At 42.8% G+C, this 25,602-nt stretch overlaps 1 protein-coding gene across 2 annotated transcripts in view; it reads right to left on the reverse strand.

Moving 5' to 3' along the window:
* RNF181 (ring finger protein 181) overlaps positions 1 to 25,602 on the reverse strand; it is a 147,827-nt gene that overhangs the window by 98,266 nt on the left and 23,959 nt on the right. For both annotated transcript variants that reach the window (XM_044084288.1, XM_044084289.1), the window contains exon 4: positions 7,174 to 7,248. In XM_044084288.1, coding sequence (XP_043940223.1) covers positions 7,174 to 7,248 — 75 coding nt within the window. The remainder of the gene's footprint in view (positions 1 to 7,173; positions 7,249 to 25,602) is intronic.

The following is a 25,602-nucleotide window of genomic DNA, read 5'->3' on the forward strand; positions in this document are numbered from 1 at the left end:
CAAACCATTACGCATATAGGGCTACTGGCAGGATGCTTTAAACCAGAAATTATGGCATTACATTCAAGCTGTCTGGGTGCAGTTCTGTTTCTGTTCCTTAAGGTCCAAGTTCATAGAAAATGAATAAGGTTAGTAAACGAAAAGTTCTGTACATACTTATGGGTTGTCAAATCTGATGGGATCCAACCTCTCCACCGACTTTGAAGCTTATTAGCTCCAGAGCTCGGACTCTTCCCCCTACCAATTAATTCCCAAGACTGTACCTCAGATCGAGTTTGCTCCACCTAATCTGGAATATAATAGAAAAAAAAAAAAACTACCTATGGAAAAACCCCTTCCCAGAAAGAAGTAGTAAACTTGGTGATCTCAAATTGTTGAAAAAAGTAATTCCGATCTTATGTGACTGTGCACAGAGAGGGAATAACATCCACTCAGTCATCTCAAAGCCATAGGTGACAATATGGAAGGGGGTAGGAGGAGGGAGTTTGAAGTGGACAACAATCAAGACATTGACCTAATGTTATAGTACGTATACAACATTCGTATCCAGTGTTGTCTATTTTCGTCCATTCAGACATATGGAACAGAATCCCAAGCTATGAAATTGGATAGTATCAAGGAAGGACATTCCTGATTATGGTGCAACCCAATGATGAAGGTGATCTGAACAGAGTGTCAAGCTTACAGTGAGACACAAAGGTATGTACAGTTGCCCATGTGGCCGCAGCACAGATGTCATCAATGAATAATCTTTTGTTAAAGGCTGCAGCAGTAGCAACTGCTCTGGCTGAATGTGCTTTTGGTTTATCTGGTAAGGGTAAATTCTTATTGTTATATACAAAGGAAATACAATCCGAGAGATATCTGTATAAGGTTACTTTGGAAACTGCCTTTCCCAACTTTAGTTTGGAAAAGGAAATGAACAACTGATAAGCATTTCTGAAATCTTTTGTCCTGCGATTATACAATCAGAGTGGTCTGCGAACATCTAACATGTTTTAGTATTCTCCTTTGCTCGAGTACCTTGGAAAGAAAATGAGTAAATGTATTGACAGATTTAAATCCGTTTCAGATGCTAGCTTAGGAATAAAGGATACGTTAGCTCCAAGGGTAACGCTATCTTTGTGGAACACTAGACAAGAGGGCTTGTAGTTCCGAGATTCATCTGGCTAATGTTACTGTGACCAAGAAAATTGTTTTCAATGTCAAAATTTTCAAGTCTGCAGTGGAAGCGAGTAAAATGGGAGCCTGGGTTAGAGCTTGTAACATAAAGGTGATGTCTCACAGAGGTGTTGGGGTCTCTATTGGGAGGTCTCAGCAGAAAGGTACCTTTGAGGAAGGCTTTTGATATTTTTAGAGATGCTATCAGCATGTCATGTCCAACATGAAAACTGGAAAGTGCAACCAATTGTACCTTAATGGTGGCAAAACTGGAGCCTTAGTCAAAGAGATCAGAAAAAAATTCAAGTATGGAGGGAACTGGTGCTGAAAAGGGATCCACCTTTGGAATAGACCTAAATTAAAAATCTCTTCCATTAATTGAAGTAAGTTTTCTAGCTGTTGTCAGGTTCTGTGAAGTGGAAAAAATACTGGCTACTCTGGGAGGAAGCCTGGAATCTCTGGCTATGGTTAAAATTGGAGGAACCATGCAGTTAATTTCACAGACTTCTGATCCAGAGTAGGTAGTTCAGACTGGTTAGTTAGTAGATCTGGATAATGATCCAACATCTATGAAGGATGCATAAGAAGACCCCACAGGTAGGGGAACCATGTCTGTTGGGGCCAAAAGGGAGCAGTGAGGATCACCCTGGCCCTGCATTGCCTTACTTTCTGTATGAATTTGTTCATTAGTGATGAAGGGGGGGGGAGCATAAGGAAGACCCATGGGTTAACTGTGGGCCAATGCATCCTTTAGTGACTGTTCCAGTGGGTGATCAGGGCAAAGTACATGCTGCATTTGCTGTATGGATAGGAGGCAAAGAAGCTGCAGCAAGGTTGACCCCAGTGACTCAACTGTTTGCATCACTATAGGATTAACAAACCACTTCTGAGGCATCAGCATTAGCCTGCTCAATTTGTCCGTGAGCACACTGGAGTACTCCGAGGTGTGTGTTGATATCAGAAAGCATTGTGAAGTCACTGCCCATTGCCAGACCTCATGGCTTCTCGACAGAGGATAAGATCAAGTTCCTCCCTGTTTGTTGATGTACCATACCACAGTCATGTTGTCTGTTTGTATGGAGATCACACCTTCGGAGAGGAGGTCCTGAAATGCCTGCAACACCGGGAGGACTACTCTCAGGTCCAAGACAGTGATGTGAAGATTGGCCTCCGTTGTTAAACATGTACCATCTTCCCTTCGAAATGCCCCCTCCCAACCAAGACAGGATGTGTCTGTGATCACTATTGTGAGAGGTGAACAAGCAATGTGTTTTTTGCAGACTCTGAAGGTTTGAATGCAAAGGGCGAGTGGATTGACACCAAAGTAATGCTAAGGTCCACTGCAGCACTCATGAAATATCTGGCTAATGGAATCATTAAAACTGTGGATGCATGAGACCCAAGATACGTAGGCTTACTCTCGCTGGTGTTGTTGGATGATGCAGAATCTGTAGACCTCTTAGACAAAGTGACTGGACCCTGGACTGGAGAAGGTAGAGTTTGGTGCTTAGGTGGCATCCTATGAATTCTATACTCAGAGTTGGAGTCAGCTGACATTGCGGCAGGTTTATGGAGATTCCTAAATTCAAAATTCAGAAGCAGCTAGAGTACTTGATACCGGTACGTGAGGAGGAGATGCTCAGTGGAGGCAGTGAGGAGACAGTTGTCGAGATACAGGAATACAGTTGTTGAGATACGGGAGGACTTGGATCCGCAGTAGATGCAGCTGAACAGCTACCACTGCCAAGATCTTGGTTAACACCCTGGGGGCTGTGGTGAGATGGTATGGAAACAATTAATTCTCCTGGAGTCCTTAGCTACCTTGATATGATAGTACGCATCCTGGAGATCTATATAGCACATCCAATCATCCTAGCTCAGAAATGGCAAAATGGACTGAAGCGTGACAATCCAGAATTTTGTCTTCTGAATGAACTGGTTTATGTGACCGAGATTCAAAATCAATCTGAGATCAGTGATTTTCTTTGGTACTTAAAATAACCTAAAATAGACTTAAGATTCAACTGATTGTGGAAGACCACCTGGATTAAATCTTCTTCTAGCAGCTTTTAAATTTCTATGGCTACTATGTCCCACCAGCTAGGTGGCACATTGGGGACTTTTTCTGTGGTGGGAGGAAAAAGGGAACTGAATAGCCTCTGAATATTACTCTCAGCACCCATGAAGCTGATGTTATCATGCCAGGCTTGAGGGTGGAAAGAGATGCCGTGTGACTGCCTCCAGAGTGCAGCAGTCAGGTAACTATTCAGGAGCACTGACAGGCTTTCTTGGAGAATGTATTGCAAAAGCCTTGATTGTACAGACCGTCCCTGCCTCTTGGGCATCTGTTAACTTCCCCTCTGCCATGGGGAGGTGCGTCACCTTGGGAGTCCTAGAAAGTACTCTGATATGTGGAACAACATCTTCTTCCCCAATCTCTTTTTCTTACAGAATGTTCTTTGCGGGGCTGAAGAAGCACACTCCCACTGCAGACAGAGTCCTACCATCTTGTTCGCTCCTGGTGAGTGTATGCTTGACTTTTGGTCCAAACAATGTAGAACCATCATAAGGTGCATAAAGCCGCATACAGGTGTGGTTATGCATGGTAATGCCAGTTCCTGCTGCTCTGGCTATACCATCCACTGCATTAGAAAACAGACGCATGACCACACTAGAGGAGGACTGAAGGGTGGAAAGCTGGGAGTCCACTGTTTTCTGAACATCTGCAAGCAACACCCCTAAAAGTAACTTGATGACCTCTTTAGTTAAGGCTCTCTGGAACCTTGTTACATGGACTGGGCAGTTCAGCAATCTAAGGGCAAAAGTCACGGATGCATAAGTCCACTTCCCAAATCTGTCCATCACCCTACATTCTCTGTTAGAGAAGGATGAACAGATAAGCTTTCTTCCAATAGCTCTTTCTTTTGTGGCTGCTGCCAACACCATAGCATCCACATGTGGACCCTTAATCCAGTGCTTCCTGTCTGTTGGTGCAGATACTTGGTCGGTTTTCTTACAGATGGGCTCCACTACATTAGGGTCCTTCCAAGTCTGTTCAGTCATGAGTTTGATAAGTGGGTCTATGGGAAGTACCACCCAGGATGATGTTGGTCCAGAACCAAAGGCCTCCAAGAATACCGACTCATCTAGTAAAGGGTCTTGTAACATCAAACCCTTTCTCAGTTTCATTAATTCTAGAATGCCACTGAATGTGACATCTCCAGAAAACAAGTGGGGGCAACCGTTTGCTTCCTCTAAGTCAGTATCTTTGGTGAAAGACAAATTCCTAGGAAAACCTTGGTAATAGCTGTCCCTGACCAGATGAAGAGGCAAAGAAACAGACAATAGATGGGGTTTTGGCTGGAACCAAAATGGCTTAAGATACCTTGTCTTTAGTATTTTTCCAAAACCCTTTCAAAAGCCTCAAAGGTTGAGGCTACCATGAGAACCGATGACTCCTCCCTTCTGGAGAAGAGAGGGAAACCGCGGCACCAGTGCGCCCTGGCCCTGAAGCTAATCTCAGATCCGAACTGTCCAGGCCCGAGGTCCCAAGAGGGAGAGATGGCCAAGAATCTTGGCGTCATCCCCCCCCCCCCAAGAACTCAGCTTCAAAGTCTCGGCTCAGAGTCTCATCACAATCTGAAGGCATTGGAGTTAAGAGAGCATGGGAGACTGTCAGCAAAGATGGAAGCAGCTCCAGCGTGGACAAAGTTGCTATGGTTCCAAATGGTTCCATTAACACCGAACCTGAAGGTCATTTTGGTAAGGATTCTTATAAAGTAGGAGATTTGGTACCTTTCCAGGGGATGGTGCCAGTATAACCCCAAGCTTTATCCGTGTTCTGGAGAATTTCCTGACGATGTATCCTGTCAATGTCAAGTTCTGTGAGACGACAATCTAGTGAATGATGCTACAGATGGTGATAGAGAATAGAATCATTCTTGTAGTATTGGTGACTGGAGTCTGGAACTCACTGGTCCCAGTGAGTAACTGGTTTGTGGAGAAGGTAATTGGGCCCAAGTGGGTGTCTGATCCAACCTTCTGTGCACTTTAGGGTCAGGGGCCGACCAAGGTTGCTGGCTCTAAAGACCTTTCCTTCAACGACTTTGATGAAGACTTCCTCCTTTCCTTCTTTTACCTTTTTCCTCTTTATCTTTCTCTTGGCCCTTCAAGTTGTTTTTTCTTCTTTTATAAGATGATGAAGATGAAGGGGGTAGCTCCTGTCTGAGAGTGAAGGTGACTCTTTAAAACAAACTTGTCCCTTCTGGTCTGATAGGACCTTGCACTGAAAGCTGCACAGGAGAACAGAACAAAAACCTAAGGCTTTAACTCTAATATTAACAAACTAGCTAACTAATTAAATAACTAATTAAGCAACAAATACACCAAACAAAATCCAAGCACACTTGTTCCAAAACCCCAACTGAATGGAAGAACGGCCACACTATAAAGCTACAGGAAAGCGGTTTAATAACGTTGTCTTGTACAAATACGTTTTCGTCCACACAAAAAGACTTCTTCAGACATAACACATAATACTCCAAATGACTTCCTTAAATACCATCACCTAACGCTCACAGCCAATGACTTCTTTAATATAATTTAAAAAACTCTCAATGAACTTCACAGAAGCTAAACTTCCTTAAAACATAAATACATATTAAAACATATCAAACACTCATCTTCATAACACAAACATTTCATAAATATATTATATTAAAACAATAAAAACATGTTCATTGTGAAGTTAAAGCATTTAAGTAGAAAGTGCATTAAATGAGACAGTAAATCAGTTTCTCCCTCTACTGGTCAAAATGGGAAATGTTCATAATGCTGCCAAATTACAGCCATAATTAGGACAACAATTTAGCAGCTCTAAGTTTCAAAACAGGGGCCAGGGAAATGAAATCGTTTAACCCAAAATTCTTATTAGCATCAAGTTTGAGTTGCCAAAACAATTCACGGTATTCGATCGTAGTCTCCCATGGCCCCCACATGGATCCACTTCTACTTTTTCTATTACAAAAAAAAAAACATTTTGCTGAATGACAAGTAATAATATGTCTAAACACGCCATTATCGTTCTTATTTTTCACATCATTAATATGCTCATATATAGGTCTTTTAAAAGTTCCAATAGTTTTTCCAACGTAGAAAGCATCACAGGAATCACATACTGCAATATATATCACCCCACACTTTCACAGTTACAAAACTTATTGGATTCTACTTTAATACCCCTTCTTGTGAGAAATATTGATGTCCCTTGAAGGATGTAGGAACATTGGGAGCATCTCCCACATAACTAATTAATTAAGCAACAAATCCTATCAGAAAACTATCAACATTTTCAGAATACTAATTATGGTCAAGAATGGGAATAAACACTCATGGTAATAGAGGAGAAATAGCGACAATAACTACAAGGCAGCCTACTGTTGAAGAGATCTGTACACACGTCCAAAGTGTTTGAGCAGCAAACAAAATCTCAGCATACGAGGTACAGCCTAGAGAATTATGGTTAGGGGAGGAGTCAAAGCACTGGATCTGATAAGCTTTGAAGTTGGTGCCGAGGTTATATCCTGCTGGATCCAATAACCCATATGTTTGAACAGACGAAAACAGACATCGGATCAAGTTGCTTAAAACCAAAAGCATGTTTTCCTGAAAGGAGGTACTAGTACAGATGCATCATTAATACTAGTCTGCGTCTTGCAATGAATAAGCTATGCAATACTTCAGCATGTTAACATTTGGTATGTATTATCAGCTGCCTTCATATTAACGTTGTTTAATTTTACATAAAAAATCTAAAATATAGCTGTGGTAAACGGACTAATTTGGAATGGACCTAGATGATATCAGGCTTTTGCTGCAGCTTTCAACACCAAGAGAAAGAAATGATCTCACTGCTGCTACACCCCACCCCAGTGTTGGAAGACTAACCTCCCCCTACCTCAGATGTTACAAGGATGCAGTAAAATTATCTAAGCTGCTATCTTGTTGCCTTACCTTGTCTTTTTTGTATTCCTCATATTCTGGATCATCAGTTGGAAGTTCATGTCGACAAAGAGGACAGGAGTTGGTCTGGAATTACAGGAAAAGCAAAGAAAAAGGGTTAAAAATCCTGCATTGCAGAGTATGTTTTCTTTCAAACAACAGGATATATTAAGTTAATTCAAGTTTCAGATAATACAGGTGACCAATATTTCTTATTAATTTCTAATTTCTTTATTCAGCCATCTACAATACTAGATCCACCAATAATTGTGTGCTCTGCAAGACAAATCTCAGTGAGAAGCAGAAAAAAAAAATCTCGATGCACTGTCTTTTAGAAGATTAAACTCAGACTCTAGATGCCAAACTAATAAGCACAAGCAGCACAATTCAGCAATTAATCTGCAATATGGTACAGATAAAGTAAAACACATTGCAAAAACTAAACAAAGAAAGAATTTGAGATAACTTGACAGGTTCTCATTACAGATGACATTTGATGGACCTTCGGAAGCAGACCTCAAAACTGAATGCATGAATATGGGGAATACTGTTGACTCCACAAGACAACAGCTAGGTAAGCAAAAGAATGCCTATTAGATGTTGCCAGGAGGGTCCTGGGAACAATCAGCAGTCTCTCACCTGACAATCTCAAAGATCACAGCAGACGGTAAGGCAGCAGGAGTTCTTGTAAATAGGATTCAGACTGGGCAAAGTTAAGTATTAAGGTGTGTAACAAAGTACCTGGCTGTGACAGGTAGTGCACATACATCCCAGTGCACTGGGGTAATAAGACTGGTGTAGAAAAAGCACAGTCAAATGTCAGGCCTCAGAATTCCACACCAGCTGTAGCTGTACCAGGTCCCCATCCATGAGTCCAAAGCAAACAGCACTGCAATAAGCAGGGCAGGAAGACACTATTGCATCTTATCAAGGTCTGAAGATGGAATAAATTGTTTCATCCAAGTGATATTTCACTGTTGACACAAGATACCTTTATGATAGCTGATACCCAAGTGACAGCCTGCTGCTGAGAAATACATTTCAAGTTCAAAAGAAGCACATTCCGGATAATCTATCATGCCAACAAGTTCTATTAATGTCAAAGACCAGGTTAAGGCCTTGGGTGCAGGTTGCGAGAGTGGAGTTTGTCTTATGGATATGCAGCAACTCCATCAAGGCTGAGTCTGAATTGGCCTTGTATGCCAGACACAGGTCACCTCTGAGCAGTCTGTATGAGACAGAGTAGAGTGACAGGGCTTTTAGCCTATCTGCATAGGACAGGTGTTTTGAGACCCTGGATTTTCCTGGTCAGGAACCTCTGTGGTGTCTCCAACTGCTGCATGTGCTTGGCAAGGTACATGCCAAAGGGGCCATTGTACTTGATAATGGTCTGATAAGAGAGGAGTACAGGGGTGTTATGACCTCCTTGTTCCTGGATGAAATACCCTTATTTATGAGATGGGCCATGTGGAAAGCCTTCCGTACAATGGAGGCAACATGGTGGTCAAAAGTCAGGGTGCTATCAACCTGGGTGCCCAAGTTCCTCACAACTGATTGCATGCTTAGTATGTTATTAATGTGATAATTAGTGAGGATGACATTTTCCCCAAAGGGGATAATGACGCATTTCTTAGCATTCAATTTGAGGCCATGCTTCTGGCACCAGTCATTAGTTTGGGTAAGGCCCTCTTGGAGGATGTTCACATCACTAGGGGAATTTAAGACCGCGCCCACCTTGCAGTTATCTGCAAACTTGGTCAGCCACAGACCACTAGTTTTGGCTTGCACCTCAGAAAAGTACATCTCAAACAGTACAGGCCCCAAGACCGACATTTAGAGTACACCACTCGTTACGGGACTACTACTAGAGGAGGCTTCCCCTACTTTGACTGAGTGGGTTCCATCAGTGAGCCAGTTAGCTACCCATCTGGTAACATACAGGTTGATACATAGCTGGGAAAGTTTATCTATTATGCCCGAGTGGGGAAGTGTGTCCAAGGCTTTGGCTAGGTCAAGGTAGGCAGTGTGCACAGTCTTCCCCTTCATCCATGGCTTTGGTGACCGTTTCAAAGAATTCGACCAAGTTTAACAGCCATGATCTCCCTTTGACAAAAATCAAACTGTGTGGGGTCAAGTGTCTGGAGGTTGCCAATGTCCTTGTTTATAAGGTCCATTATAATGCGTTCCATGGCCTTGCAGATCAAGCTAGTTAGGGTGATGGGCCTATAACTGCCTGGGTCAGTGGACACTCTACCTTTGTGTGGAGGGATGACAGTGGGAGTCATCCATTCAGCTGGGATGAAGCTGGTGCTCAGGCTTTGGTTGAATAAGGTGTCTAATGGAGCCGAAAGCTCATGCAGGATACAGCCAGGGATGCTATCGGGTGTTAGCGGTATTATTTTCCTCTGAGAGGGCATTAAGGACCTGCTCCCTGGTGATGAGGGGAGGGGGACAGGTACTGGGGATGTCCTGGTTTACTGATGGAAGGGGGACAGGGGGTGAAATTTTCACTGTACCTGTCTGCAAGCAAGTTGGCTATATCTATGGTGTTTGTGTATGCGGTGTTATTGACCACTAGTTCAGAGCAGATTTGGGTGTTGCCTTTGAGATTGCAGACATATGTGAAGGGCTTGTGATTGTCCTTGGTGGATGTGGCCAATTTGGACTCGAAGTTAGCCTCAGAGGATTTCACCAGTAACCTTATTTGCTTGTTCAGACAAAGGAGAGATTGCTTCCCACTTGCCACCTGCTCCTTCTTGGCCCTGGACAGCAATTTTTTCCTTCTATTATAGAGTTTGTTTATTGCTGCTGTCCACCAGACATGCTTAACTCTTCCTTGAGGAAGATGATTTGGTCCTGTTCGGTATTGCTGAGTTCATACATACAGCTACGGAGGTGCTCGTATAGTTTTTTGGTGTAGGCTTGGACATTAGTGCTAGTTTCAACTGAAGGGATGGTGGCGGTGAAGCTGCTTACACCTGCTTTGAGGAGACTGTATTCAGCTTTGGAAAAGTTTTTTCGTTTGACTCTGACAAGAGGGGATCAGGGGAGATGGTGCGTTCAAAACTGATTGCTTTATGCTCGGATCTTACCAAGGAGGATGACACTATTTCTCCTATTAAAAGTGGAACTCTGTGCCCTCCTTTATCAGTAGCACATACACCACAAAATCCAAGTTTGATCCCTGTCATAGTCACAAGTCAATGCTTGACTACCATAGGAACTTACTCAATCGCCGAAGAGTACACAGTGGGTCCAAGAGCACATGATCAATATACTTGGCAAACAGGGTCAGGGAGATAAGGCGGATTAGAACAGAAGACAACAGCTGATATCTGGCCATACTAAGATTACCAACAACTCTTAAGAATGTTGTCTTTTTGCTGTGCTTTAGTCTATCACCAGAATAACAAGGATTCAGGAATGTATGAAAGGATGAAAAGAATTCATCCGAATGTAAAACACTTCACAAACCTTGCTGATTAAAAGGAACAACAGATCACAGACAATAATTCTGCAAATTGCTCAAGTCAAGATTGAAGTGGAAATAAAGGCCGGTTTCAAAATTGGAAAAAGAAAAGAAAACATTGACACAGAAGACCAAGCAGTACAGTAAATTGCACCACTGGAATCAAGGCAAGAAGCAAGAATCAGAAGGTAGAAAGTACAAGGACAAGCTGAGCTGCACAGCTGGATCATTAGATATGGAAGAGTTATTGATGTATAGCAATACTGCCTTCTCGTGTGAGATTTCCATTTGGTATGCTGCACTGATGGACCTTTCAGACTATGTTTCCCCCAAAAGGTCAGTCCTCCCAGTCTGTAGTCTAACTTCCATACAAGCCTAATCTCTAACAAAATCATACTGTGGTTTGCAAAGCATCTAAGGACTTATGGAAAACAATACACTGGGCCTACTACATTCAAAGTGCCAGTTACCACCAAAATATAGGTGGCAGCTAGAAAATTAATCAGCACTAAACCCCTCAAGAAACTGTCCCACCAAAGGAAAAACTGTGCCACAACTGATGTTACATAAATCCCTATGAAGAACCATCTCAATGTCAGTAGCTGGACTGGTGAGACCCCAAGCTGGATATGGACCAGGCGAACTGGCTTGATCAGTCACAAAACTTCCATTTCTTCACAGACAAAGTGAGAGTCAAAATAACCTCCCTCCTCTTCTGGGTCAAAAAGATATCGCCTTTTTCTATCCCAACCAGCCAAAGTTCTCTTTACTCAACTTGAATATGGGCTCCCAATTTTTGCTTCTGCTTCCAAGAAAAACATTGCCACACTCCAGACTACCACTAAGAACATCTGTCAATTCATTACAAATTCTGCTCTCTCTGACCATCAGTGTATCACCCTAGAAAAAGGCAAATGGCTACCCATAAAACAAAGATCTAACCTATTTTTTATTATCCCAGCTCTACAAACTATTCCAGCATCCCACATTTACTCTCCTTGCAGCTAAACTTCACCAAAAAAAAAAAAAAAAAAAAAAAAAAAAAAAAACACACCTCCTACAAGAAGAGACACTACTCACAAAACACACTAATTCTCATTACACCTAGAACCAAACTCTACAGCACTGCACATACTTTCTCCTCTGAAGCACCTACTCTTTGGCAAGCTGTCCCCATTGACATTAAAGAAATCAATACTTTTTCTAAATTTAGAGTGCAACTCAAAAAGCACTTCTTCATCCAAGACAAATGCTCCTGCTTCAACACAGGACATGTCACATAACTTATCTCCTTTCAGTCTCTTCTTCCTCAACATTCAATGAACATATTGTACACTACACTCTGCTTGATTTTAAGTTGCACTGTTCTTGTTCACTAAAATGTACATACATAGTTGTTTTCTATAATAATTAGTCTGAAGTACTCTATTAGTTACATTTCTGCATTTTTGTTTGTGAAAGGTTTTGAATTTCACCTGGGCTGAGTCTGAAATTGGTAAATATTAATCACTGCATTACCCCTGTAAACCAATATAAATAAAATAAAAATTGGTCAGGCTATGAAACTGGCTCCACCACCAGGTGTGCAATAATGATTAACAATGCCCACTCAAAGACCACAAATACGGGCTACAGGGGTATCAACGTGAAGGAAGCTGAAACTCTCAAAAATATTTACAGGTTCATGTCTGCTCGTCAACTCAAGCAATGCATCTTCAAAAGACAAAACATTTTTAATGATTCTGTGCCAGATCAATACAGAGATCTGAAATCTCTAAAGGAAAAGGCCCATGCTAACTGGTAAATCAAAAAGAATTTGTAATTCATTCATGTACTAAAGGCATGCTCAAATGTGTTGGGCATTCCAAATTTACCTTGGTCATGTTGAACGAGAATGGGAAATATGGAGTGGGGCAACTAGTAAACGTACCATCATATCCTTGTAATGTCCATCTATGGGTTATTCCTATGCAAAACATAAAGGTTAAGAACTGCCATGGGAATTTAAAGTTAGGCTTCTTAAGATACTCACAAATCAATAGCCTAGTAGGTACCCATGAAGTAGCTACACCAGCAGCACTAGTGCTCCTTCTGGGGCTATAAATAACAAGGAGACCCTGAGGTACAGATAGAGTTAAAACTGGGACAAAAGTTATCAAACCAGGTCTCCATAAGGAGCATTAGGTTAGCCAAACAAAGCAAGTCCGATATAATGTCAGACTTGTTTTAGACTTACAGATCATTAACCCTAGAGGCACCATAACAATACATGGCTTATCTATGGCAGTGTTAGCTCACCCTCACATGGTGCATGGTCATCCTAGCCCTGACACAAACTTCAAGAGTACCTGGATACATAAAAACTGACACAAAAAAAACTTAACTCTCTCATTCCACACACTGTGGCAACACAATACCAGACTTTCAGCATCTCAGAGAAGTCAAGGAAGAGTTGGCTAATGGAGGAGTAAAAGGATAGACTGAATCAAAAGGTCCCTGGAATATGAAAATCTAATAATAAAACACTTCAGACCAAGGGCTGATGGAAAAAAGTAGTCATGTACTCCATATTTTTGCACAGTCTCATTGTTCAGTTACTTGCACTAACGAGTCCCAGAATTCAAAACTGTTACCTAAAAGTCCTACAAGGTGAAATAATTAACCAGTCAACAAACATTATAACCAGATACAAACTATAACATAAAAGACTATAATTTCCCCAGATGAAAATCAACCAAAAAAAAAAAAAAAATAAGAAAAGGAAATATCACACATGACCAGTGACCTGAAAAGTCCTGACCCACAGGAAACAGAACAGCTGGAAAACTGCCATTCTAGTAAAGCTTTCTCTCCCAAAATATGCCCATAGCTCTCAACCTTCCACCTCCAAAATGAGGAACACTAGCCCTCATAATATGGAACAAACGGGCAAAATGTGGAACACGCAATAATGGCTTACTAACAATTTCAACTAGGAAGGTCATAAGATGGTTAAAGTATGCTGGTTTTACTTCTAAAAAAGATATTTTAATGAACTAATATGATTAATTTCTATTTACAATGGGATTTCACTTAAATTCCTAACACTGAATGTGTGACAGAGTCTTTCAATGTGGAACTTTGAGGAACTTCGAGGAACATGAACATTTTAAGACCCCAAATGAGGTACGTTCCTCGTAATGAGGTACACTTGAGAGGTATGAATATGCCTATAAAAATAGTTGGACAGTCCAGTGCAAATAAGCATATCTCATGCAACAATAATAAAGAAGCATAAAATAAAAGCACATGTGAAAAATCAGTAAAATGCCAGTATGGATTTTAACTTAAAGATAACGGCAAATACAACATCTACAAGGTGATCAAAATCAGCAGACATAAGCAGGATAAAACCAAATATAAATTAGGAAAAAGGACAGAATTTATATTACTTCAAAACATCAGAGCACCTTAGCTATATAGAAGAGAATTCAGTACTATTACTAATAACAATATATAAAAAATATCTCTCGCCTCAAATTCAGAAAAGACTATAAAAGCAGGGAAGTTGTGCAGTGGCAGTGCACAGACTCTATACATAGCGGATATCACACACCACATTAGTAAAATGCAAAGCTTGCAGATAAGTTTGAATTCCCGTAGTACAGAAACTATAAAGGAGATAAAGCAAAGTCAATAGTATGCTCTATAAAAAAAAGAATTAAAGGAACTCTGGACTCAGCCAGTTAATGTGATTTACCAAGTGTTGCATGAGGATGGCTGAAGCACAAGGATACCAACAATCCTAAAATGCAACCAGAGGCACTCAACCTGCACAGAGAAGAAGAAAGGATGAATGAATACAATGCCATAACACTCAAAAATCTTCCTGAATAGTATGGCTACTTAAAAAGGATGCGACAAGTAGAAATTAGTGGAAAGTAAATGGGCTACTAGGAATGGAAATAAAAGAACTAAAGATCAGGAAGCACAAGTACAAGGGGGCTACCTGCAACCAGCAGTTTAATAGGTGCTACGCAACAGTATCAGCTGGAAAACAAAAGATGCAAACACGAACAGAAGTGGCAAAATAACATGAGAAAAGCACTACTGTCTTACTAGAAACTGAAAGACAACTGAACACACTCAAGAAGGGGCAAGTGAAAAAAGAACCAGTTGTCTTATTTTGGACCCCTCCTTCCATCATAGTTTAAAAGTACAGTCACTGAGAAGTACCTTTCCAGCCACTGAGCAATGCAGGTTTGTTATCTACTTTGCAGATGCAAAGTCCATAAACAAAATGGAAAGGAAGCATTATAAAACTAGTGTGGGGGTGCATGTGAAAAAGCAAAATGAATCAACCACAAAGGGTAGAGTGCCTCGAGCAAAATGTAGTTTCAAAATCCAAATAACCTTTTCTTGAGGCACAACACGACAGTAAGAAGCTTGAGCTTTTATTAAACACACTGAACTAAAGAACAAAAACAATAAAACATCCAGTAAGCGCTTTCACATTCTCTTGAATGCTTCAGACTGTTAAAAAAGCTAAGCCATTTCTACATTTAAATACCTTTGCTGTTACTTCAACCAATCATTATTGTTCCTTACTTGATGACATCAGCCAGCAATTTTTTAGTTACATTTTTAATCCATTAAGCACTGATTTCATCAAATAAGGAACAATAATGATTGGTTGATGAACAACAAGCACAAATTAATCCAGACAGTCGGGCAGAGCAACAGGGAGTTAATGCAGGGAACACCACAGGAGAGACACAGCATGATTAAGGAAATGTAGATGGAGTACTAAAAATAGGAAAACTTGGTCATTATGGATATTAGTTCAGGCATGAAGGAATTCCAAAGAACAGTTTGGGAAGACGTAGTGTCAGGTTGTAACAGTGGAAAGGGCAAACAAAAACTGCTCAAGGCACAGAAAAAAGGAAGAGAATGCCTACATGTTATAATACACATGGCTATAAATGATCAGTAAGAATGGGCAAAAAAAAAAAAAAAAAAAAAAAAAAAATTATATATGTACAAATAAAACAAATATTACTGAAGATGACAGATGATTGCAAACGGGTGGGCACAACAGAAGCATTCATGAGATGTCCTTCCATTGCCCAGATCAAGCAAACTGAAAGGAATGCACAACCCAACTGATGGTATAAGCCAGTGAACAGGGCTATGGAATGGCTGCTGACCACACGTCTCTACTGAACATATCAATCTTAATTCTAGTGATAAGCTACATAGAGAACAAGCAGGATGCTCAACGTGAGAACAGATGAATTCACTAGGTCAGTAGCTTTACACCAGAATGGGGACAGTACTAAGCAACTGAACAGGAGAAACATCAAAGGAGCAGGGTAGTAAAGAGACTATTAAGAGAAAAGGGATAAGAAAAAGATGTAAGCAAGAATGAAAGGTGCTGAAATGTGATACCACGAGCCAGTTCTAAGATGTAATGTGAAAAGGGAAAGTAGACGTCGTGATGCCAGTGCACTGGCCCATCAATCAAGGAGCCTCAACTCTCACCGTTAACACCAGTGAGGGGCATCCATATAGGGAAAGGATAATAAATACACACACACAGTAAAGTACAATTTCCCTTAAGAGCAAAACCAGTTCGTGTCTCTCCTCAAGTAGCTCACACAAACACTTTGAGATAAGAGTTTATACAACCACACAACTCTTGGGGAAGGCTGGCACAGGTTCTCCAGCTGTGCCCCTTTTACCGGGACTATACAGTAGTACCACTTGCCACCACCCACTAATATTTATCAGCTACTCAAAGGCCCTTATTAAAGGGTGTCCAATTATTACTGTGCAATATTATTTTCCAAACGGTAAGTGTGACTGAAGAGCAAAGTTTATTTGGAGTGACTTGGTACAGTGTCACTGTATATATATGCAATGTACTCTAGAGCTTAAATTATCTCTACACAAAAATGCCACAGTTGAAAGGTTTAAACATATTTAATAATAAAAACACAAGACAACACTTCTTACCACACAGTGCTAGTCAAGAGGTCAGAGATCACAGAGAAATACTTAAAATATAATAGAGCAGCAAAAGTTCTGACATCACAGAAAAACAAACTAACTAGTCTAATTTTCATATTTCTGAGCTATATCCAAGAGAAAAAACACTGTTCTAAAAATTCTACTTGCATATAGAAACAGGCAGTGCTGGTGATGTTGGATGTTCAAGACAAAATGCTCTGAGCTCTCAGATTCTCTCTTTAAATTGATAACAGAGCCGCTTCACATGACATCATTCTTCACACTTCTCTGGTGTTCCCAGGCTAACAGAAAAGTACAGTTGTGTACACTTACCACAAATGTAGATGTTTGAGTGTATTCACTGTTGCAGTCATCACATCTGGGTTATCTGCTTGCAGTAGCCCTCAGTCGGCCTGAATATCAAAGTCTTGGGTCCTTCGTTGGTTGCAGTCTCATCTTCCGTGACGTCAGGTAGTCAGGGGTATAAAGCATGCAGCAGACGCCATTACATTGGTTTTTCTTGCCCCAGATATATATATATATATATATATATATATATATATATATATATATATATATATGTGTGTGTGTGTATGTATGTATGTATATGTAGTTAGGGGGCCGGAGGGAGGGTGACCAGGACTGCAACAGTGAATACTCTCAAACATCTAAATTTATGGCAAGTGTACACAACTGTACTATGTTCTTCGTGTTTCACTGTTGCAGTCATCACATTTGGGTAGATTCCCAAAGCTAAGGATGGGAGGAGGAGATTAGATAGCCTTAGGACCAGCTATAAGGCCCTGCAAGACTGCTGTGGCAAAGCCAGCTCTGGATTTAGAGAAAATAAGCAAATGGTAATGCTTGGTGAAAGTATGTACAGAACTCCAGGTAGCAGCTTCTAGGATGTCCCTGGTAGGGACACCTCTGAGAAAAGCTGTGGAGGTAGATGCAGCCCTGGTTGAATGGGGTCTAATCCATAGTGCTTATAGCAGAAATTAATGCTATGGCCTATCCATTCAGAAATGGTTTGCTTTGAAATAGCCTTCCCCTCTGCCCCTGCAGCAAATGCCACCAGCAGTTGTTCAGATTTCCTTTCAGGTTTAGTCCTGTCCAAGTAAAATCTCAGTTGTCTGCGCACATCTAAGGAGTACAGTATGCGTTCCTCTTTGTTTTGTGGATTAGGAAAGAAGGTTGGCAAATTAATGGACTGATTAAGAGCCATACTGGAAATGACCTTGGGCATGAAGGAGGGACTGGTCCTAAGGGAGACGCTATCTACATGAAAGATGATGAAAGGCTCCACTGCCATAAGGGCATGTAATTCAGATACCCTTCTTGTTGAAGTGTTTGCTAAAAGGAAAGCTGTTTTCCAAGAAAGGAATTTCAACTCTGCACTTGCAGCAGGCTCAAGAGGAGGAAGAGTGAGTTTTTCCAATACAAAAAGTTAAGGTCCCAGGCTGGAGTTGAGGCTCTCCTGGGTGGTCTTAAGTTTTTTGCCCCTCTGAGGAACTGCTTGAGCAGTGGATGAGAGAAGAGGGTTCGGTGTTGAAATGAGCTGAAATGGCTGAAGCGTGAATTTTGATGGAGGAAAATAAAGGCCCTTGTGAAGCATCTCAGTTAAGTATTGGAGAATCTGAGGTAAGTTGGGCGCTGCTGTCGCCATCCCTTGAGTTTGGTTCCAGGCACATTTTTCAGCACAAGATTTTCTAGTACTAGGCCTCCTTGCCTCCAAAATGACATACAACACTTGTTTACGGAGGGATGGTAACGGAGAAATTACATAATTAGCCAGGCTGCCAGGTTCAGGGTTTGAAGCGGAGGGTGCAGAATCTGGATGTCCTGCTGAGACAGCAGGGTAAGGGTCTGAGGCAGGTGCCATGGAGCCAGCAATGACACACTGCACAAGAGGTGGTACCAGTGATGGCGAGGCCAGTCTGGTGCAATCAGTATCAGACTTGGTTTGCACGGTTTGATCTTTAGTAGTACTTTGGAGAGGAGAGGCATAGGGGGAAAGGCATACACTGATAGATTTTTCCAGCTGAAGGACAGAGCATCCACTTTCCAAGCTAGATTGTGGCGAGTTCTTGTGCAGAATTTGTCCAATTGGTAGTTTAGGAGAGAGGCAAACAGGTCTATATCTGGGCTCCCCATTTGTGTATAAACATGTTGAAGTCTTTGGTTCCAGTTTCCACTCGTGTGGGTCCATGAGATTTCTGCTTAGTTCGTATGCCAGTGTATTTAGTCTTCCTAGCAAGAATTGAGCTTGTAGATGCACTTGGTAGCTCAAGGCTGTGTTCCACAGAGCCATGGCTAGTCTGCAGAGGGGGTAGGAATGGGTACCCCCCTGCTTGTTTATGCACCACATAAACAGTGGTGTTGTCCATCTTTACCATTAATTGTCCTGGAAGAATGTGGTCCTTTAAGGCTGTCAGCACGTTCTGTACAGCTAACATTTCTTTTTGACTGATATGCAGGTGCATTTGACTTGGGCTCCCATTTGCCCTGAATGCACTTCCCTGCCAGGTGAGCCTCCCATACATAGTCTGATGCGTCTGTTAGAGTTTGGGCGGCAGGGGGTAGAGTGAATGGTAGTCCCTTGTTTAGGTGGCAGGCCTCTGCCCACCAAAGGAATTCTAACCGTAGGCAAGGTATGATGGGAATCATTACTTCTAGATCCTGAGAATGTTGACACCATAGGCTTTTTAGATACCACTGTAGTTTCCTCATATGCAGTCTTGCATATGGAATTAGTAGAATGCAGGAGGCCATGAACCCCAAGGCTTGTAGTATTTGCCTTGCAGATAGCAGGGTCTTTGTGGCCATTAGTTTGAAAAAAGTTGTCTGGTGTGAGGAAAGCCATCTGGGAAGCTGTGTTCAAGCTTGCTCCCAGGAATATAATTTGTTGACAGGGTACCAGATGAGATTTCTTTTCGATTATGGTGTACCCCAGACAAGTGAGCACCTTTTGTACAAATGCCAGATGATTCAAAGGTATGTCCTGGATTTCTGCCTGAATTAGACAATCGTCCAGGTATGGATATATTTGAATTTTTCTTTGCCTGCAAAATGCAATGACTGGAGCTAGGCACTTTGTACCCTGGGCGCAGTAGATAAGCCAAAGGGCAGTGCAGAGAACTGATAGTGGATGTAGCCTGCTTTGAAGCGTAGGTATCTTCTGCAAGATTCCCCGATTGGGATGTGCAAGTAGGCTTCCTTTAGATCCAGTGTTGCTAACCAGGCATCTATGACTTCTAAGTAAAGACCCAGTGACAGCAGCCCTGCAAGATGCTTCTAATGAATCAAAACCACATTGCAAAGTATGTTTTCCAACCTGTTCAGCAGAATGCATTAAATCCTGTAAATCTTTATTTTCAGCACAGTCGGGAATCATCATTTCCATTTAAGCAATCCAATAATATGTTGCAGATACTTTAACATGTGAAACTGACAGTTTAAGGCCCTAATGGCCAAGGTTGCAGAAGTGTATACCTTCTTACCCCATCTATCCAGTGCCCTGGAGTCTATCAGAAGAGGTAGGATTTTTGGCAGTAGTAGCCTTAATGCCCTTGGGTCCCTGTGAAACGGTCTCAGGATCTACAGTAGGATTTTTAAAAAGGAACTTGGATATTACAGGGTTCCTGACCATCACATCAGGTTTTCTGGGACCATGAGGTAAAGAATCAGGGGCCAAACTAGATTCAGAAAAGGCATCATCAACAATGTTTAGTACAGGAGGGATAGCTAATGGCCTGTGTTGAGGCAGAAGTAAGAAACCCCTAAGCCTTTTTTTTAGAATCAGAGTAATCCTGGCTTTCCCAGTGGAAATGCTCCCTAAGAGTATGCAAGGTTTCACCAAAAGAGAAATTCTCTGGAGGGGAAGCAGAGGGAATACAGTCCTCTGCATCAGAATCCTTATAGGTAGATAAGGGTAAATCCTGGTTATCAGAAGAAACGGAAATTTCAGAATCCTGGTCAGAAGAGTCATAAGCAAATTCAGTCCTAGGTCTCTAAAGTAATAAGGTTGCCAGCCATTCTTATTTGTTTTTTAGGCATAGAGGCCTGAGCATGCAGTCTGGGCATCTGTTTTCTAGGCATGGTTCAAGTTTTAGGCCTTAAAGAAGAAGGTGGCATCGGTTTAATATTAGAGTCAGTAGGCCTGAATACACCCTCAGAAGCTGGTGCCTGCACTGCGGCTCCAGACCCATCCAAGGTAGAGACATCTGCAGGTTCCACAGTTGAAGCATCTCGCGGCATATCGGACTCCGAATGGGTCTCAGTAGAGGCCTGCAAATCTGAAGTAGCGGGTATCAGGGGCTGCAAAAGCACCTCACTGAGTACCAGTGAACTGGTGACTGGCTTAGGAGAAGCGTGGTCGGCAGCTTTGGACCTAGGCGGCTTGTCTCCGTCTTTATCTTTGTGTTTTTTCAGAATGTCGATAGTCAGATGGCTTACCGAAGACATATCTGGATAATTGAACAGAGAACCGAAATATTTAGAAGAGTAAATACACAGACGATGGATAGTTCATTGGTTAAATAAGGCACAAAACAGAGAGCGAGGTATGTCGTTGTCAGGGCCTAGGCAAGGAATACAGTATGAATGAAATTCTTTGAGGTTACTTTCCACAAGAAATGCAACTGTTAAGTTTTACTGACATCAGTAAAGAGCAAGAAAAAGTTTCCCCAACAGGGTACTTCGCTTTAGTTGACTTCGGTTCTGAAACTCGAAAATGAAAATTTCAGGAGTCAGCCGAACAGCACTTGCGAACTGCTTCGGGCACCGCACGGCAAGAAAGACTGATGTAATGGTGTCAGCTGCATGCTTTACACCCCCGATTATCTGACTTCAAGGAAGATGAGACAGCAACCGACACAGGACCCAAGACTTTGATAATCAGGCCGACTGAGGGCTACTGCAAACAGATAACCCAAAATGTGATTACTACAACAGTGAAACACGAACATCTACATTTACATTCTTTACACCTGGTCAGAAACCAGTGCAATAAAGGACATTTATACATGCAAATTCTAGCCATTAACTCTGGCCTCAAAACAATAGGCAGAATGCCTCTCTGTAGACATCTCTGCTCCAAATTTTGACATCAAACCCAGTCATAAAAACGCTTGACTTAGCTTTCTTATAGCAGAGTGCACCGTTACATTTTTGCAATTCAATATCCAATGCAGTCTTTTCACATTTAAGAGAACAAGCCTGCGGCTTATATTTACAAATGACAGAATTATCTACAAAATTATATCTGGCTAGGCTGGCAGCCTTCACCTATCTTCACACATCTCCCCCCGGAGAACTCAAGCTAGTTTTTCCAGTGACCCTTGAGAGGGTTACGTCTATCAGAGTACACCTTACCCCATTCCCTGTCTTGACAGCCCATCTGCATTGGCATTGTTAATCCCACTGTAATGCTGCACTGACATATCATATGCTTGCAACCATAGGCCCAAGTCTTAGCAACTTGGCATTTTGCTGGCTGGCACTCTGTAAACATGTTAGGGGATGGTGACAGGTCACTACAATGAATGTTCTTCCATACAGATAAGGCTGAAGTTTCTACGGTGCTCACACTATGGCTAGACTATTTCTTTTCTAAAGCTGCATAGCATTCCTCCCTGAGCTGGAGCCCACGACGGAGATAAACCTTAAGTACAGCCCCCACCCCATGGTTCAAAGCATCCACCTGCACAACAAATTATTTGCTGTAATCTGGACTGGCTAACACAGGGGGTCCTCCCAAAGCTTCTTTAAGCTTCTGGAATGCCTGCTCACATGCTGTGGTCCACACTTTTACCTGGCCTGTTCATCCTAGTCAGGTCTGTGAGGGGAGCAGCTATGGTACTATAACTGGGGACAAACTTTCTGTAGTACCCTGCTGTCCCTAAGAATGCCCTCACCTACTTTTTGGTAACAGGTGCAGGCCATGCCTGAAAAGCTTCCACTTTAGCAGGTTCTGGCCTGATCTTACCACTCCCCACTCTATGTCCTATGTAGGAGACCTCTGCCATACCCACCTAACATGTGATGGGCTTAATGGTCAACCCTGCCCTCTGTAGTCCGCCCAGCAGCTCCCTGACGTACCGAAGGTGCTCGTCAGGAATGTCTGTAGATGGCAATATCATCTAGGTAAGCAAGTGCAAACCCTCCTGCTCCTGCTAGGATATGATCTACCAGCCTATGGAAAGTTTCTGGGGCATTTTTCATTCCAAAGGGCATCTTCTCATACAAGCCAAAAGGCGTCACTTCTCTCTAGCACTGGGAGTCTAGGGCACCTGCCAGTAACCCTTGGTAAGATCAATAGTTGTAAGATACTTAGCCCCACCCAGCTGCTCTAGGGCCTCATCTATCCTAGGCATAGGGTAAGCATCGGACTCAGTGTGACTATTTAATTTCCTGTAGTCCACAAAGAACCTGGTTCTACCATCCTTCTTTGACACTAGCACCACTGGGGAGGCCCAGGGACTGTTGCACTCTTGAATCACCCTAGTTCCAACATCTTCTGTATCTCCCCCCTCAGTCTGACTCTCTCAGGCACCCTATAAGGGGTCTACCTACTAGGCCTTTGGGGTCCTGTATCCACCTGGTGCTGCACCAGGTGGGTGCACCCTAGTTTCCCAGTGAACATGTCTCCAAATTCCTGTAACACTGTTCAGATTTCTTGAACCTGGGTAGGAGATAGCTGCTGGGACATTGCTACCCCTTCCACTGAGGTGTCAGTCTGAGCCTCACTGAGATCAGTCACCAGATCTCCCTCAGACGACTCCTGCAATCCACTGCAAATGCTCAGCACAAGGGTCTCCCTATCATGGTAAGGTTTCATCATGTTAACATGGTACAATTTGTGCTCCTGCCTAGCAGTTCCACCATGTAGTTAACATCACTTACCTTTCTTACCGTCTTGTAGGGTCCCTCCCAAGCTGCTTGCAACTTGCGGTGTCCGACAGGAATGAGAACCATTACCTGCTGCCCACCAGCATACTCTCTAGCTCGAGCATTCCTGTCATAACACAAATTTTTCTGTTGTTGGGCTTCTGCCAGGTTCTCCTGGGCCAAGCCCATGAGTTCCCTGAGCCTTGTCCTGAGGTTTAGGACATATGCCACAACAGACTCATTGTGAGATTCGCACTCACCTTCCCACTCATCTCAAATTAAATCTACCTTCCCACTCATCTCAAATTAAATCTAGAGGTCCCCTCACCCTATGTCCATACAGCAACTCAAAGGGTGAAAAACCTGTGGATTCCTGGGGAAACTCTCTGTAAGCAAACAGGTGAGGCAAATACTGGTCTCACTCCCTCAAACTGGTCTGCAAATGCCTGTAAGCATGGACTTGATTGTCGAGTTTAACCTCTCAACAAGGCCATTAGTCTGGGGATGGCAGGGGGGTGGTCTTCATGTGCTTCACCCCACAGTACTTCCACAGACAAGCCAGCAGGTCTGACATGAAACTGGCACCTCTGTCAGTCACCATTTCTTTTGGGAAACCTTCCTGCTGAAAATCTCTAACAAAGCATTTGCTACCTTTTCTGCCTCAATGGAGGGAGAGCCACTGTCTCAAGGTATCGTGTAGCATAAATCCACTAGCACTAGGATATACTTTTTCCTTGTGGAACTTGGGGTACTCAAGAGGCCCCACAATATCCATAGCTACCCTCTGAAATGGCTCCTCAATCACAGGCAACGGCATCAAAGGAGCTCTCACCTTGTCCCGTCTTGCCTACATTTTGGCACTGCTCACAAGTCCTGAAGTACCCAGTTACATCTCTGGAAATTCCAGGCCAATAGAAGTTCTGCATAATGCGTCTCTTACAGGTTCATAGGTTGGTACTGGGCTATCGGCCCTAGGGCCTATACAAGCCTAGCCATAATTCCCTGGCTATTTCTTCCCACACTATGCCCATATGACCTGCAAAGGAAATAATATTGGCTATGGCAAGAAGCTCCAGACGGTAGGCTCTAGACACTAACAACTGCTGTACTCTCACCTTATAGCCCTCCCTCAGGGGTCCAGTCTCTGTACAGTAACCCTTTGTCCCAGTATACAGATTCGCCCTTCCCTTGAGAATCAGGTGCCTCCCTAGCTACCTGCCTCAGGCCTTGCAATGTAGGGTCTGAGAGCTGAGCCTGTTTCAACTCTCTTTGTAACCCTTCCCAGCTCCCCTTCCACAGGAAGACTGGCATCCTCGGACAGTGGTGCCTCACTGTCAGCCTGGGTACTACTACTCACCTCTGCCTCACTGTCAGCCTGGGTACTACTACTTACCTCTACCTTTGCAGTCACTCTGTCCAAGGGAACATCATCAGTACCCACAAGCAGCTGTGGCTCACCTTCAGTCTCACTGCTACAGAGTAGCTCCCTCCCTGAAGTAACCACCTCACCAGTCCTGGCTACAAGTATGTAGTCTGTCTGGGTCTCCCCCAGGCTATCGGACCCACATGCTTGTCTCCCAGCCTGACTGCATCTAACTACATAAGGACATGGTACTGCCTCATCCAAATCCTTCCCTATCAGGACATGTGCAGGATGGTAGTTCAGTACCCTTGTTGTCTCAAGACAACCTATTACTGGCATTTCGTCTTTCCCACTTACTGGCCCTCACCTTTTGTTCCCCACCTTGCCTCCGTGGACATCTGTATGCCACAATTTAACCCTAGGTCCTGGACGTGTACCCAGACTAGTGGCTTCCCCTGCTACTGGCAGATTTTTTTGGGGCAGTCTGTGCTGCCCACCATGGGTTCCTTTACACCCAAGAGCAGTACTGGGAGTCCCTTTCCTGTGCAGGGATGCCCTGCTTGCTAGGTATAAGTCATCCTTCTTCCCCAACACATCTGAAGTAGCACACTGTATCAGCTAACCAGATCCTCATGTCCTCGGGCAAAGTGCTAAGGGCTTATTCCCCCAAAAGGCCTGCCAGCCCTTCAAAAGTGGTGACCTGACATCCACTCACCCACCTATGAAAACAAGT

Source organism: Protopterus annectens, chromosome 9.part0 (assembly GCF_019279795.1).
Source record: "Protopterus annectens isolate FY-2018-M chromosome 9.part0, PAN1.0, whole genome shotgun sequence".
In the NCBI taxonomy this organism is placed as follows: domain Eukaryota; kingdom Metazoa; phylum Chordata; order Ceratodontiformes; family Protopteridae; genus Protopterus; species Protopterus annectens.